Here is a 17,208-nt window from a genome sequence, read left to right as displayed (position 1 = left end):
GAATCAGAGAGGTAAACGAACTTCTTAAGCTAGTGCGAAAGCACCCACGCCATAGCTCGCACCCAGGTCTGTTTGAGAGCAGAGGTTGCGCTCTGAACTGCATCATGACTCGTAGACAGAACCCGGCCGGCACCGCCGCAGGTGAGGACAGCACAGCACGGCAGACAGGCATAGAGCGGAAGCCCCCTCTCTTTTCTAACTGTATGACCACAGCAGTCGGTTAATTTTCTGAACGTTTTTTTCTCATTTGTACAATGGGGATAATAATACTTTCAAGAATGCCTAAGTGGAGGCACTTAGCATCATGCCAGGCACAAAAGAGCTTACATGTCTGTTTTATTTCCTGTCTTTAAAACATCCATGGAAAATATTTTATAACTTCATTAGAAGTTCTCTTAAAATCTAACTTCATATGTCCTTGCGTCAATTACATTTTGCGTTCTGTTCTAAGATTAATAATGCTGGCTGAGAAACTAAGAAATGAGAGGTTGAGAAAAACAAAATACATATTATAAGAAAATGTAAAGTTAAAGGTATATATAGAAGAAAAATGTGTAAATTCTCTTTGTTAGTTGAGCTCCGCTCAAAGGAATTGACCTTAAACAACATGTTTCAGTAGCTTTTGCTTTGAGGTATATAAACAGCAGAAATTTAAATTGATAAATATCTCACATCTGCTTTGATTTGGCAACCCTGGGAAATGTTCTGATTAAAGGTATTTCCCATTTTACATGCTTGGTTCATCCCATTTGGGGTAACTTTAACTGCAATCAAAAGCTCCAATGACTGACTACAGTTCTCCCAACAAAACATCAATTTCAGAGCAAACACCATGGTCTAACCATCCTATGAGGTATTGGTTCTGGAGGGAGTGGTTTGGGCAAAAGAGTTCTTTTTAATGAAAGAAGATAAAAACATCCTTTCTTCTCTGTGGCATTTCCTGAACACCTGAGGCTTTTTGAATTAATAACTCAGTGAGACTTTGGAACAACCTCTATTTCTCATTTTCCAGTTATCAACCTTGAAAAAGAGAACATGAAATGTTTCCTATAATCTAGCCAATTATCTACTTTTTTTAAAAAGATTTTATTTATTTATTTGTCAGAGAGAGAGAGATGGGGGAATACAAGCAGGGGGGAGTGGCAGGCAGAGAGAGAAGCTGGGTCCCCGCTGAGCAGGAAGCCTGATGTGGGACTCGATCCCAGGACCCAGGACCCTGGGATCATGACCTGAGTCGAAGGCAGATGCTTAACCGACTGAGCCACCCAGGCGTCCCTTCAATTATCTACTTTTTATTGTTCACGTTGCCCCAAATTCACAAGTATAGATGTTGGTTCAAAACATCAGGAAATTCCCAGGTAAAATCTGAAACTGGCCCCTGTACACAGAGGTCAAGGAGATAGCAAAGAGAGGCAGATCACTCCAGATTGGTAGGTGGCAGATTCAATAAGCAAGAGAACTTATTTATAAGGCTGGTCTCAGGCAGCTCCAAGACAGATAGATTTTTGCATTTTAGCATTTGCTAAGTCCAGTACAATGTGGCACACTCATAGGACCATGGCAAAGTTATCTAAGATGGCGTCAATGCTGGGCACAGATGCATGGATGGAGAGTAATACTTGTTGAATTCTTAGTAGTCCACAGTCTTCCGCCATGAGTTATCTGGCTTTTTTACCAGCACTACCAGGCAGTTGAAAGCACAATGGGCAGGGAGTGCAATACCCACTTGGTTCCATTCTCCTATTTCCTTATGTCCCCCAGGCAATTTATATCATTTGACTGTTGCCATTCTTACTGGTTCCCCGTTGGCATTTCTCCTTAGCACTGGTTTGATGACTATAACCCAGAGGTGGAATTCACCTGTACAGGTGTTCAGAGTTTGACCTTGTAAAATGTCCATTCCCAATGTTTTCTCTGGTATTAAAGAGATAAAAGCCTTATATTCTTATGGAAGAGAATGTCCAAATTGCATTGTCAAAGGGAACTTGCTACCCATAATCGTAACCATCGATGGTACTAAGAGGGCCAAAAAACTTCTGAGGGTGACCATGTATTAGAGTACATTTTGCTCTAGTAACAATGAGAACCATCACCTTTTGTTTATCTCTGGGATATCAATGAATAGTGCTCAATGTGAAGCCTCTGATTGCCCCCACAGCCCTCACTTAGAGGCAATCTTGGCCTTCATCCTGTCCCTGAGGTGTGGGTGGCCTCACCCTTGATAGGACTGCATCCCTGAGGCCTCTGCTGGAGCTGATGGGGCATAAGGGATAGTAGGGGCAGGTGGGGCAGGTCTGAACCATTGTTCATTTTCAAGGCTTTCCATAGGCTGGCCAATACATTATTAGGTTCTCAGTCTGTCTTTTCAAGTGAGATCTCGGCAGCAATAAAGTCAAACCACATTTGCTTCTGGGTTACTTTTGTACTTTACAATTGATTGAAATAAACTTTTGACTTTTCAAGCTCCCTCTCTGTCTCGGGCTTTTCCCACAACCATACCAATTCCCAGGACTTGTCTATTTCCCCCGGATCCACAATGGACTGCTCAATATCATAAATGTCTTGTCCCACAGCTAGGCTCAGCATAGATATCAGCATCCATACCAGGTCCTAGGGCAGACTGGAGTATCATGGCTTTCATTCCTACAGTGAATGTGACCCGATCTGGGCTTTCAAAGACAGGGGCGTATATGATCTCTCCCACTCCCTACCCCCTAGGAATTTGTTGTACCTCCTTTAGAAATTTCTGGGTTCACACATGCCCAGGAAGAAGAGAAACCCCCTTCACTGGGCCGAGCCTCCCTGCAGATTAGAATAATCCAGTTTATAAGGTAGTGAATGCCTTGAACCCCCTAAGCACAGGTACTATTGAAGGCCACAGTAGGTAGTAAGGTTGCTCATTTTCTTTGCTTCCTGCTGAGTCAGAAAACGCACTCCTGTCGCACTCCCACCCCCCCCACCCCCTACCTCTTCTCCCCCACCTTCATAGCTGTACTATGTCTGGATACTTCCTCTGGCCTTTTGCTGGAACTTGGCAGCTATATCAATAAGCTCAGTGGGCGTATATTCTCTCATCATGAACTGGGGGCTGCCCCACTGACTGGTGTTGCTGTTGCTATGCTTTTGCTTTCTTTTGTATTAGGCGTCAGAAGGCATGGGGTGTTCATCCATTCCATTGTCAATCACTACAGCATCCTCCATTTTGTTCACCTCACTTTCCCAGGGATTCCACCCTTTCGTGTCCCAATGAGGCTTTGTCACCAATGCTTCACCTTCATCCACAGCAGCTTGCAACTTCCTTATTTTGCAGAATGACATGCTAAGGTCACCAACTTATTATCTGGCCCTCTCACCTCATCTCTCAGCCCCAAAGCCAACAGAGTTGTGGACAACCTCACATTCTTCTCTAATCTCAGCTCTACTTCCAACTTTCTAGCTCAAGCTTCAGCTCTAATTGCACATGGGTGTGCAGTCAAACCGCCCACAGTAAAGCCCAGCTCCCTGTGGCAGCCATGTGTTTCTCTTTGCTGCAGTGTCCCCCGCCCATGCACAGTTCCTCCAATAAGTGCATTAGACCAGCCAGCATGTTCAGGGTGGCCCTGCAGTCTCACACTGTGGGCCACAACTATTTAACATATGGGCCACCTTTCCCCACATAGAGGTCAATGGTCAACACAGGATTTCCCTCATGGATGCCTCTTTCCCAACACCCATCTGTCCTAGCTGGCTCACCAACTGTTGGTTCAAAACCTTGGGAGCTTCCCTGGTGAAATCTGAAACTGGCCCTTATACAGAGGGGACAAGGGGAAAACAAAGAAAGAGGCAGACCACTCCAGGTGGCAGATTTAATAAGCAAGGGAAATTATAAAGCTTGTGTTGGGTGGTTACGAGACAAGTAGATATCCCCATCCACCCACCAGAATCTTAAAAAAGTATATACGGAGGTCTTAACTGGTTCAGTCATGTATTCAGTCCAGATGTTCCCAACAACACCTTACTCTCTCAAGCCTGTATCCTTGAAACATCTCCCAGTGTGGAAATGGGAAGGGCAGAGATGGGGAGAGCCTCCGATTGCCCAGGTCCAGCTCATAGGTCAACTGGTGGTCGTGTTCTCTTGATGTCCTCCTCCAACAGTAGGATAGTACCATGAAAAGAAGCATAATTATATAGCAGCCCAAAGTAAGGAATAATCAAGACATTCTATCACTTGATAGGTGGCTCCTATGGGGGGGGCAGAATACTGCTCTGCAACAAAGTGGACATGAAGTTCAATTACACATGAATTATTCAATCTTAATACAGTATTTTGATGTTTCAAATAGAATCTGAGATGTCAAGGAAAATAGTTTATTCCACCCGAAGTTATTCATTCAGTAAATATGTATTAAACGCCACCTAAATACCAGCACTTTGGTGGCTGCTAGAAACACAAGAGTGAACAAAATAAGTATGATCTCGGCCACATTGCAGGGATCTTGAACTTGAGAAGTGGTAAGACAGGTATCCCAAAGGAAGTGATTATTTCAGCATCAAATTAAAGGATTAATAAGATGTGACCAAATGAATATAGCATGTTCCAGGGAAAGGAAATAGCACCTGCGAAGGTTCAAAATAATGGAAGGGCAGGGCAGGAGTCCAGCGTAGTTGGAGAAAATCAAATGAGATAAGTGAGGTATCAGGATGTCAAAAAGTAGGAAGAGCTTAAGGAAATCCTTAATGACTAATGAGTATGATAAGGTTTCTGAACTTGACACCACTAAAAATTTTTAAGAAATTTAGTGATGTGAACAGATTTGCATTTTTAACAAATTTTGGCTGCTAAGGTGTAAGAAAAATGGATTGGAGTGAAGAAAGAGTGTCTGGAAAGAGACCAGATAGACGACTTCTGGGGAATCCAGACCAGTCAATGAGGTCTAGAGGGAAAGAATGGCAGTGGGGATATGGGAGAGGTAAACAGTTGAAAGGTGCTTAGGAGAGAGAATCAAAAGGATTTAGTGATTGATGGGACGTAGGAGGTGAGGGAAGGAAAAGTCATGTTAATTATCAGGTTTCTAAGTTAAGCAATTGAGAGAGTATCACTCACAAAGACAAGAACCTTGTCTTTAAAAAAAAAAACTGGGGTGGACCAAGGGGTGAGGGATTTCACTTTGTTCATACTGAATTTGAAATGCCTGTAAAATGTCCAACTGGAGATGTATCAAGGCAGGTGGATATATGTGCCTAAAGGATCAAAAGAAAGGACTGGGCCAGAAATATAGTTTTGGCATAAAAAGTATATCGAAAGCCAAAGACAGAAGGTGTAAAAGTTTCCCATTCTGGCTGATCATTATGACTCACCTGAAGAATATATTTAAAATATACATATTCTTGGGTCTCCATCTCCAACATGCTGAATGACTCTGGAATCTGAAGACTTATTTGACGGGGGCCAAGTCTACAGGAAAAGAGACCCTTTAAGAGACCATTTATTATAGTCATAACAAGAAATCCCAAGGGTCTAAAATTGAGTAGTAACAATTGAGTCATGAGGGTGATTCAGATATATGTAGGAGTTCACTCAGCTAGTCTTCACTAATTAGATGTGAGAAATGAAGGAAGGAAGAATTTAAGGTCATTCTCAAATTTCTGGCCTGAGGAACTTGACGATAGGAGAGTTCGGGGGGGCAGACAATGGAGGAAATTAGATTTATGGAGAGACATGTTGAGACTTGGACACTGTGTCAAAGACTGAAGCCTTGAGTTGACCCCCAGTATTCCTTTCCCCCCTTACACAGTAATAGAATATCTGGTTTTAGTTTGGCACATGGTCACCCAGAATAAAGGTAACATTTCACACTTAGAGCTAGATATGATCAAATGACTAGATTCTGGCTAATGGTATGGAATATAAATTTGTTATTATTAGTTATGTTTACAACTTCCAGGAAGTGTACTTAAATGGAAGGGGGGGGGGGTTTCCATCCTTTCTCCTTCCTGCAGGGGAATATGGACACCATAGCCAGAGTTCGATTAACAATCTTGCATTATCTGTTTAACTGGGCCATGGAAACCACAAAGAGAGGAGCAGCAAGATAGCAAGAGCCTGGGTCTTTGGCTTTTTAAACATGAGAAATAAAGAAATTGCTACTTGTTTAGGCTACTGCTATTTTGTGACTTTCTGTTAGTCACAGCTGAATTCTAATCCTAGTAAATATCAAATGTGTTAATTTTGAGTTGTCTGTAGAACTTCAAGGAGGGATATACTGCTGGATGTACTGATAAAGAACCAGGTAAGACATCAGCATGGGAGACAGTCTGTAAGTGACCATGCGTAGGTCATTCCCTGAAAGCAAGTCCATGTGATTTTTCCAATAGACTTCAGCAGCCAGATCTAAGAGTGAAAAAGTTAATAAATGTTCATTTAGACATTCACATTTAAATTCATCTTCTAACCTCAAGTATAGAGAAACTTAGAAATCAATGTTAATTTGTATTTAAAGGATTGCCTTTGAAAATAAAAGGTTTACCACAGCTGTTCTTTATATAAGTGGCTACTCTTTTATATTTTTTTTAATTTTTTTTATTTATTTGACAGAGAGACAGAGAGAGACGGAACACAAGCAGGGGGAGTGGGAGAGGGAGAAGCAGGCTTCCTGCAAAGCAGGGAGCCCAATGTGGGGCTCGATCCCAGGACCCCAGGACCCCGGGACCACGACCTGAGCCGAAGGCAGACGCTTAACAACTGAGCCACCCAGGCGCCCCAAGTGGCTACTCTTTATAAGGCACTCAAACCATATGAGGGCAGTATGATCAAGCCCCTTTTATTATGGAGAAATTATGACAAAAAACTAAATGAGGACATAACCTAATGTGCCAAATACAGTACAATATATGTAAAATGTCGTAAATACTTGGGAACAATTACATTCACCTTATTTGTACAAAAATTAAATGCAAGCTTGAGCAACCCCATAGGTAGCATAATTCTTTACAGACTCAAAAACAGATGCTCACGAATCTGAGAAAATGTACATGCAGCCACCTGTTAAACTTACTTAAAAAATTGTTAATCCTACTGTACAAAATATTCTTATAAGAATGCTCGGAAATTAGTATCTATGTATGTGCTGTTTTTAAATTTTTGAAATATCTCCCACAGTAGACCTCATTCGAAGCTACAATCCCTTCCGACCTTTCAGACTAGTTTCTTAAAAATAAGAGCCCTAGCTGCTAATATAAATTATAGAAAATGAATTTCTTATAACACTTTCAAATTTAAAGAGCTAGAATAAGTGTTTCAGGTTGTACTATGTTTCCTCCAAAGTAAGTTTGAATAAATAAACCAGCACTCAGATGTTTGATTTTGCGAGGTTTTACCATTAGTTTTTAAACCCGCGATACCTGGCCTCTTCTCCCTATCACTTGTCTGTATCCACTCGATCAGGTATTACAAAAATAATTTTAACATAAGATTTACCAAACCTAAGGAGCAAATATACTATGAAAATAAAAATCACAACATGTAGCTCCGCTAGATATTAATTTTGTGCTTATCCCCTAGTTAGAACCCTTGGCCCCTCATCCCTTTTCCCAGCACAGACTAGCAGGTAGTTAATTCAGGGCATCGCTGATGTCAAGAATCAAACCCAAAGGGGCATCTGCCTTCGGCTCAGGTCATGATCCCAGGTTGTGATCCCAGAGTCCTGGGATCGAGTCCCGCATCAGGCTCCCTGCTCCGCGGGAAGCTTGCTTCTCCCTCTCCCACTCCCCCTGCTTGTGTTCCCTCTCTCGCTGTGTCTCTCTCTCTGTCAAATGAATAAATAAAATCTTTAAAAAAAAAAAAATCAAACCCACATCGAGCCAGTGAGAGAAGATGGAATTCCTTTGTGCCCCAAACTCATGTGGTCTTGGTACTCAGCTGGGTCAGTGACAAGGAACTGAACCTGTCTTCAGTCTCCTGATACAAAGGCTCCTCATTAAGGAGCATCAGAAACGCAAGTGAATCAGAAAATTAATCAGAATAAATTCATAGAACTGTAAGGGTTGAAAGCTCCTGCCCGGAGAGTATGTGTTCCCAGGAGGGGAGAGGGGGGAGTACTTCGTAATAAAACTGGGTTAAGAACCACAAGACCTAGAGTCTTAGTCTTGTTCTGATACTAATTAGCTGAGTTTGTTTCCTTCTCCATAAAGCAAAAAATTGAACTGGGATGATCTCAGTGGTCTCTTCTAACTTTAAAAATGTAAGTTACAGAAGGGGGGGGTGGGTGGGATGGGGTAACTGGGTGATGGGTATTAAGGAGGGCATGTGTGGTGATGAGCACTGGGTGTTATACGCAACTAATGAATCGTTGAACACTACATCAAAAACTAATGATGCACTATATGCTGGCTAATTGAACATAATAATAAAAAAATTTTTTTAAATGTAGGTACTGGGGAATTACAGGTGAATGCTATGACTTTAGCACTATCTGCTGGAAACCTCCTGAACACAATGCATTCATTTATTGTCGTTTCCTTTTGATCTTGGTCTCCGGGAAGTATTTAACTCAGATGTTTTGCTCTGAAGCAAATTTTTTATCACTACCTCTCTCCTTCGATTGATGTTGGTTCTTTCAAACCAGCATTTACATTGTTTTCTTTGCTATTTAGAATGAAGTTACTGAATTCACCAAAGTGCAAAAGGAAATTTTTACATTTAGAAAATTTTTAAAACTAAATGTAAAAATTTCCATTAAGGAATTTTCCTTTTTGCATTAAACATGTTATTGGGTAAAATATGGTATAGGAAGGTGATTAAATCAAAATCATGTGGGTTGTTAAAGATTATTTGGTTGTTTGTGGTCTCCTAGGATACCTCATTGTTTTTCCACCAACCCACACATCCTCTACATTCCCAATAAAGCCTTTGGAATCTGCTGAGCTTTTTAAGGCTCTCAACATTCTCTATGACTTCACTGTATCATTAAAAATCTAAAGTTATTTAGCATAATTTAATAGTATTAGCAAGATTTGTAACCATATCCAAGGATATAAACTTGTTTGTTGTGACAACCGCCTGAACACTCCAAAAGGCCATTCAAAGAAAAAACATACCATGTCAAATTTTCAGTAGTTTTATTGAAAAATGCCTCTTTTGTTTCAGAAATAAATAATATAAGGCAGTGAAATTCACAATCTGCAGTTAAAATATAAAAGCAGCAATTCTATATTCATAGTCTTGCAAACATTTTCCAACTGCTTTTGATAACTAAGAAACATTATGTTCTGAAAAAAAAAAGTTCATACTAAATATACAACACAAACATGCAATTCCATCTTTGCAGAATAATCTGCAATTTGGCATAAATGTTAGTGTGTCTAAAACAAGGAGGTTTAAGGCAATATGGAACTGTATCCAGTTGATACAATAATTTCAGCTACATGGCTTAAGGTTTGTGGTTGTTAAAGGAGATGTATAAGAGCATTCTATGCCCTAACATATAACAGAAGATAGAAGAGGAAGATAAATAATTGCAATGGAGTTGGGGTTTTTTCCTCCTTTTCCGTTTGAGGAGGGGAATTACTTGAATCGTGGTGTAACTGAATTGCAAACAAGTACTGGAAAAGATGAACTGCCCTCTCGAAATACACAGTCGTTCTGGGTTCCAGGACTTACTGCTTAACCTAAGAGTTTCACTGAGGCTGCCTTTTGTGCTAACTAAAGGCACAAGGCACGTTCTCTCCTTGCAGCTTTTGCGAGCAAAGTATTTTGCAAGCATTTCAAGGGCAAAGGCAAAAATGTCTACAAGACTGCGTGCAGCGAGCTAGGTTTCCTGCAGAAACAAGGTTCTCTACAGTCAGAAAGCATACTCTCGGATGAAGCAACGCCGGAAGAAACATCGCAGATAAGACGTACACTGCTGTCTGACCTGTCAATGAAAATCCCAACACCTCCCCCCAGCGTGGCAGCGCTGCGCGCGCGGTCTCAGGTTCACTGCCCCGGACTGCGGGGCAGGGCGCGCCGCCAGCGCCCGTGGGGAGGCTGCTCGTCGCCAGGCTCATCGGCGCCGTAGTCCTCGTACTCGTCGGCTGTCCGCTCGGGCTCCACCGGCACGATGAAGGGCTCGCGCTCGGGCAGGTAGGCCCCGCCCTCGGGCACGTACGGCTCTGTCCGATTCAACATTACAGTTATGGCATGATTTGGAAGGCACACACACAGCAAAAGCTAAATCATCACCCGAGGTGATGGCACTCCAGTCTTAATCTCATCACTATAAATAGATAAGTTACAATGTTCTGATTACGTCCATTTGCAGAGAGAATTTGGTGATGATCAAATAATAAAAATGGCACTTTTTTTTTTTTAACCTTCAAGGATCCAGCAGCACATACAATCATTGCACAAGTACCTGGGAACGGTCAGAGGCTGCGCCAAAGAACTGTAAACGCAGAAACCTAGGTAGGATTTTCGCGAATCCCCAAGCCACTGTTCATGAGTTCAAACTCCTCAATTCAGAGAACAATTTGGAAAGATGAGGAGATAAGGGGAAGTTTATTGGCTCCTAGAAACTGAACTGTGGAGGTGAAATTCAACTATCACCAGGTAATATACAGTACAGGACATTTTCTGTGGCTGTCTCTCCCACAGACTGAGTTACAGTTCGGTGGGTAAAGGAACCCCAGTGACTACAGCGAAACAGGAAGCAAAAAAAAAGTGATTGTAAAACTTTGGTTTGAAACTTGCAATTACAAAACCCAAATGAGAGTACATGTACAAAAAATAAGAATAATAAGACACATGCCCTGAATCAGACACATCGCTAACAAGCAAGAGATGAGGAGATTCCATTCGGTGTTATTCCGGCACAGAGCAAGCAGCAGGCTTTGATGCAGAAGCTTACTGTAGAATTGTTAAGTGCTTTTAGTGGACAGGATCACATACAAATCATTTACAAGCCACAATTAGTTTATTATTTACATAAGACATTTCTCTTTAACCAGGTTAATTGTTTTTCTCAAAATGGCATGACCTCCGCTGGTTAGTAGTTTTATTATGCGCCTCTTTCACGACTGAGGCTCCTCATGGTTGTGGGTTTGAACTTTTTTTTTTAATAATATTTTTCTACATTATTACTGAAATGCATCAGGCTTATAAACTAACACCACTGCTTTTGTCTCATTCAAGTTAGTATAAAGAGTCTCCACCCTCCTTTATGATGTCCACCCGCTTCTTTAACCATATCTGTGGTGAAATTTCCATACAGACTCATTTCCTAATAAGCACGTGCGCAAACATCTCAGAAACAGGATTTTCATGTATTCAAACTGTAAGCAGCACTGGCGACTTAGAAAATTTGTTAGCCGGAACCTGAAACAGGTCAAAGATGATAGTTTTTAAAAGTTGAATTACTATGCAAAAAATATATATACACATCCATCTAAGTATGTAATGGTTAAAATATATATATATATATATCCATATATTTCCAGTTATTCATACATACCATAAGGTAGAGGTAATTAAAATTTATCTTATAAAGAAGTAAATTATAATTTTGTGAACGAGTTGCATGAGAAATTGGCATTAAAATTCATTATTACTTTTGGTCATATATAAGTATGCACATAAATATATAGATATATAGATATTTAGATATTCAACTACTCATGCACTATTTGCTAGTAGCCAACCATATCAAACAGCAGTATCATTTTTAAAACTTGCAAGATGCTTGAGGGTGCGCTGATGAAAAGGTCACCACTGACCACAGCATGAGTTTCTTATTCCCAGATCAATGTATCTCCCCTGTCCCCACATCCCCAAAGCAGGTATAAGAGACCTGGCCTCAATAATGGTCAAACACTAGATTTGCCCTACCAATTCTTTGAAAAAATCAAGTCCCAGATTTTATGACCGTTAATACTATGGACAGCATGAGACAGTGAATTATTTTCAGTTGTCTGCACCATGTTATCAAGTAGTTTGCCTAAATATTAGATTCCCAAAACAATTTTTTAGTATGTACTCTTGACATTCTACAATTATATTCAACAAATCCCTGTTCCCAATCTTTAGGTTTAAAAAAAAAAAAAAAGTCATTTGATTGCATTCTCTGAACTTCCAAAAGAAATTAAGGAGAGGTTTACAATGTGATTTGGCAAATGTAGAAATACAGGAAGGAAAAGCAAATAATTATTTAACTCCCAACAATGAAGTAATGTTTTACGCTTTGAGAGAGAACAATGTTACTACATAATCAAAACATGTAACTGAAAGAATTGATATCTTCAAGAAATCCCCAAATCAACCTTCCTTCAATCCTAGGGAACTTGATTGCCATAAAGGTTCTTAATTCAGGTGAATATGGGTTCCTACACGGGCAACAACATACCTGGATAGCCTTGCCCATTGTATGGGATGCTGGCACACTGGGACGAGTCACAGTATCCAGGAGGACCTGGGGGGCCTCGGATACCTGAGTTTCCAGGACGACCCGGGGGGCCAGGGGGACCTCTTGATCCTGTGGACCCTGGTGGACCCGTTCTGGATTCTCCTTGTGGACCTAGTATGGGGTTAAAACGAAGATTTCTCCTTTTGTTAAATACATCTCCTGAGGCAATCAACAATTTTCAAGACTAGATGATGCACTAGGGTACAGAAAAAAAATATTTCCTTAAGATATCACCAGTATGAACTAAAGTGTGGAACTTTCTTACCAGTGATCCATCGAGAGTTAATGACAGAGATAGAACTACTTTAATGATTTTATCCAAAGAAAACTGACTTACCAAGAATTAAGCCAAACTGAAGATATCAATGAGTTCCCCGAATGGCTCCCACTCTTACAGAGATAAAACTCTCTGAAGAAAATGGCTATATTAGGCACATCAGACTACCAGGAAAACATGGGAGCGCCTGCTTCACACCTCCAGACTATGTAAAGGGATGTTATTTCTGGATCAAGTTATACTTATTTATGGTTAACATAAATGTAAAGATTTAACCACTAGAGCTGACCTTGGTTACAAGGGTCTCGTGGACCTTACAATGAAGAAAAACAAAAATCCATTTTCAGTTTAGGAAACGAAATGCATAAAACAACGAGACAACTATTATTTCTTTCCAAAACATCAATAAAGAAACTGTGAATGAAATCTTGCAATGTGTCAGGCTTTTTAGTGAGAATATTATTTTCTCGGTCTGCTAGTAACATCTTGAAGAATACGAGAAGAAACAGGAAATAACACCATCCTTAAAGGCTATGTGGCCAAACAAAACAAATAGGAATTCCATAAAAACGAAAACAGAAACCCTCTATGTCACTAAAACTCTTACCCTCTTATATTAAAGTTATAGTAAATGCTTAATGGAACACAGTCAAATAGTTTTTTGAACAAAGAGAACACAAAAGTGAGAAGGTTATACAAGCTGAACTTCTTGCTAAAATATATTCGTGGTGGCAGGCCTGCCTGAAGCTCAGAGGATCAGATGGTGAATCTCGGGGTTGTATGCTCTCCCAGTGTTTCTGCTGTTTACTTATTTGATGTCCGGGCAAACATACCTGGGGGGCCAGGCAGCCCTCGAGGTCCTGGAGACCCAATACCCCTTTCACCTTTCTCTCCCGGCAACCCTAAGCGAGGACAAAAAGAGAAAGCACAAGGAGAAAATTATCGGGAAACACATAGTTTTCATCTTAACTGATAATGCTTAATTCAAGTAATTCACTTGTTTTAGTGAAAGCAGAACCTAATTTTTCACAGAAGTTCACTCTTGAAGCCAAATTCTTTCTAGACATTTGGGTAATTCCAGATTCATGGCCAAGAAACAAATCTGGCTACAAGTCAGGGGAAAAATTATTTGAAGAAAACAAACATGTCAAATATATTCTTTTTAGAAACAGTAATTTAGAACAGGAATCTTGAATAAATAGTTACAACTCATTGAGAAACATCTTAAAGGTATCTTATCTTTGGTAGCCCCATTGCACAACAACCAAACCGTCAGAATTACCGAAGTATCTAAGTCTTCTCCAGAATATTAGCTGCTGCTTTGACCAAAGCGAACACCCAGAGTCCTGAAACATCTGGAATCAAATAATCCTATTTTTCTTCTTTTTCCTTCAATGACACTTATCTACCATGAAATTAAAGCCAAACAAACACGTAAGGCCAGTGCCAGGCCCTGAATAAAGGAACCAAAAGAATTTGGATCTAAAACTGTAGGGCTGCTTAAATACATTCAGCTGGTGCCCAACTCTTGCCAGTCACAATAATTAATCAGATTTTAGCGTCCCAGTTTGCCAAAATACAGTTTCTTCCATCAACAATGACAACAACCATCAGAACATAGCATTATCTTTACTGAGATCTCCTGACAAAATCTTCCTGTGTTCTTTGATACAGATCTCGATGGCCTGGGGCTGCCTGAATGAAAAGACAGGTTCATGGACACATAGCTCTTCTGGGGCTGTCCAAACAAGAATAGTTAAAGCAGTTGCCAAGTTCAGTCTTCCACGTGCTTTTCAACCTGACCCAGATCCCACACTTGCAAACTTTCTTTATCCCTGCGTAGCAGCCAGAGAAACCCACCTCGTTCACCCGGGGGTCCCTGCATCCCTGGTGTGCCGGGGAAGCCTGGTCGCCCACCAGGTCCTGGTTCTCCTCTGGCCCCCGCGCTGCCAGGGGGGCCTGGGGGACCCGGTGGGCCTGGTTGGTTGCGATTGGAGTGATAGTCATTTGGAATCTGATTCAGCATCTGATTGAATCTGCTCATCTGACCTACAAACAGAAAGAAGACTTGTTAGTAAGAAACCCAGTAGGGAAGGGATGAGATGGTGAAACTCTTTTCTCTTAGTGCCTAGTGCAATCCATCTCTATTCCTCCCCCTCTAGGACACATTCTAATTAGAAGCCTAAAAATAAAACACTCCAGCCATCCAGGATAAAATGATCCCTGATAAACAATTGTCTCCACAAAATACTGACCAGTAAGCCACAGCATTACTATCAACCATAAAAGAGTTGTAAAAGTTTAATATGGCTCTGATATAAAGCCCTATGTTTTGCCAGATGATGTCACTCAAAAGAGAACCTTTCTTAAATTAAGAAAGTATACTATTTTTGTGTGTACCTAAGAATGATAAACAGGCTGTAGTGCCAATTAGAATCACCTGTGGGATCCTTTGAAAAATACAGATTTCTGGGCCTCATCTCCAAAGACAGGGATTGGCTATGTTTGGGGTGTGGCCCAGGAACCCTCATTTTTAACAAGGTGATTCTAATGCAGGTGTTCCTCAGGATCACACTTGAAGAAACACTGTTAAGATTTCTGAAATAGGGAACCTTGAGTTTAAGGCCATACTCGGTTTGTGGGCACTGAACTTTATTACTTGGTAGACTTCATAGAATAAGAAGAAAGAGTCTGAAAAAAATAAGGAGGCAAATAAAAACGTCCCCACCAAAATGTACTTTCTGTGATCAAATTAATCTTGATGGGCCTCCTTCCTTAAAGTCATAGAATAACTTAAAGTTTAAAACTTTAAAAATCCAACATTTGCTGCTTCTACATATACCCGGATGAAGATCACTAAAAATCCTAATAAGGAAATTGAAAAGCCCTTTCAATGATTTTGCATCAGATTAAGTATAGGATAACAAGTTATTATTTTACCTTGGGTTCTTATTTTATGTTAATGACACAGTCATTAAAATATCACTAGTTTTATCTAACCAGATCCAAAACTGAGAATGAATAAAAATACGAGATCATCAAAATGAAATAGAAACATGTATCTTAGAAACTTTATGACTCAAACTCTGCATTTTCCTGCAATAAACTTAAAAACCATTCATACATTAAAAATAAAAGAAGTTTTACCACTTATCAATTGTTCACAGACTTGTCTTGCAACTGCTCGCATCATGTTCTGGGAAGCAATGTCTCCCTTGTTAATTAAATCAATGAGAATCATTAGCATATTATTTCTATAGTTTCAGACTTCAATGTTTAACACACAAAATAAACGTAAACCAAATTTTAAGAAATACATACTCTATCGCCTTTCTCTCCTTTCAATCCAGATGGACCCTGAAATACAGGAATTTCATAGATTAGAAACTGACAAACATGATCTAAAATGATTCGTGAAGGCACATGATGAAAGACAGCAAGGTCTGCTTTCTAACAGATGAGCAAAATGACACAGCATATTTATATCCATGTTACTCGCATTTTGCCTGTCTGTAAGAAGGAATCTTTCTTTCACTGTTTCTCTGTCTGTCTCTCTCAGAAAAACATATCCTCCAAATTAGTGCTGAGATGTGAATTTTATGATCACAGATTTAGAAGTTACGTATTCTGCATACATTCGTGATGCTGTTCATGGTATAAGCCTGGAACTAAAATATGGATGAGAAATTGCCCTTGGTACCATTATACTTTCCTTTACACCATGACTGGGTAGCTCAGCTTCTTATTTTAGATGATCCATGAGGTTAATCCAGGTTCAGTTCTAGTAAGAACCAGTGGGCTCTTGGTCAATTTCCTAACTCAGTATATATCTCTAACTTCTTCCAATTATTGTGTGTGTGTGTGTGTACATTGAGTATAAAAGGAACCATGTGTCTCTCTTACTAAATAACTCAATCCAAATGGTGGCCCCAAATTGAAACACAGCCACAGAATATTTGTCCCTACTCTGTCAAGCCTCTCACTGGCCAGAGGATCTTTAAAAAGTTTTCTAAAGTGCAAGAAGTTTTTGTCTTTCCATAATGTGTTTCTAGGCTGCCAACTGCTATCATGGAAGGAGCATCCACCCATTGACAAACCTGATGCTCAGATAATACCCCACACCAAACCACTTCTTACAGCCTCCAAGAATTTTGCCTGAACAACTCCAATATCTTCTCCACTGGCCTTCCTGTTTTCCCATTTTGCCCCTATAGAGTCTATTTTCCACACAGAAGCCAGGGTGATATTTTTAAAAGGGAAATAAGATTATGTCACTCCTTTGCCTCTAAGGGTTTCCCATCACACTCAGCACAAAATAAGAATTCCGTATCATCAGCTAGATGGTCCACATGATCACCTTGCCCAGCTCTCCGACCTTGCCTGTTATCCCTCTCCCCTTCAACGCCCTTCATCTAGGGTACGCAGGCCTCTCTGCTGTTCCTTCACTTGCCAGACTCATTCCTCACTCGGGGCTTTTGTTTGTACCTGGAATCTCCTTCCCACAGATCTTCAAACAGC

At 40.4% G+C, this 17,208-nt stretch overlaps 1 protein-coding gene across 8 annotated transcripts in view; it reads right to left on the bottom strand.

Moving 5' to 3' along the window:
• Positions 1–9,079: 9,079 nt before the first annotated feature.
• The window catches only part of COL12A1 (collagen type XII alpha 1 chain), a 139,518-nt gene continuing 131,389 nt past the window's right edge, over positions 9,080–17,208 (bottom strand). For 7 of the 8 annotated variants that reach the window (XM_032409446.1, XM_032409448.1, XM_032409445.1 and 4 more), the window contains 6 exons: positions 16,012–16,047; positions 15,838–15,904; positions 14,551–14,739; positions 13,524–13,592; positions 12,354–12,524; positions 9,080–10,128 (listed from right to left, as the gene is read on the bottom strand). In XM_032409446.1, coding sequence (XP_032265337.1) covers positions 9,953–10,128; positions 12,354–12,524; positions 13,524–13,592; positions 14,551–14,739; positions 15,838–15,904; positions 16,012–16,047 — 708 coding nt within the window. In that variant the 3' untranslated portion in view covers positions 9,080–9,952. Of the gene's footprint in view, positions 11,330–12,353; positions 12,525–13,523; positions 13,593–14,550; positions 14,740–15,837; positions 15,905–16,011; positions 16,048–17,208 lie in introns of all 8 variants that reach the window. The other variant, XM_032409452.1, reaches the window with a different exon arrangement.

The sequence above is a fragment of the Phoca vitulina genome, unplaced genomic scaffold (genome assembly GCF_004348235.1).
Source record: "Phoca vitulina isolate PV1807 unplaced genomic scaffold, GSC_HSeal_1.0 scaffold11, whole genome shotgun sequence".
In the NCBI taxonomy this organism is placed as follows: domain Eukaryota; kingdom Metazoa; phylum Chordata; class Mammalia; order Carnivora; family Phocidae; genus Phoca; species Phoca vitulina.
Note: the sequence above shows the minus strand (reverse complement) of the source record. Positions and strands in the feature narration are given on the sequence as shown.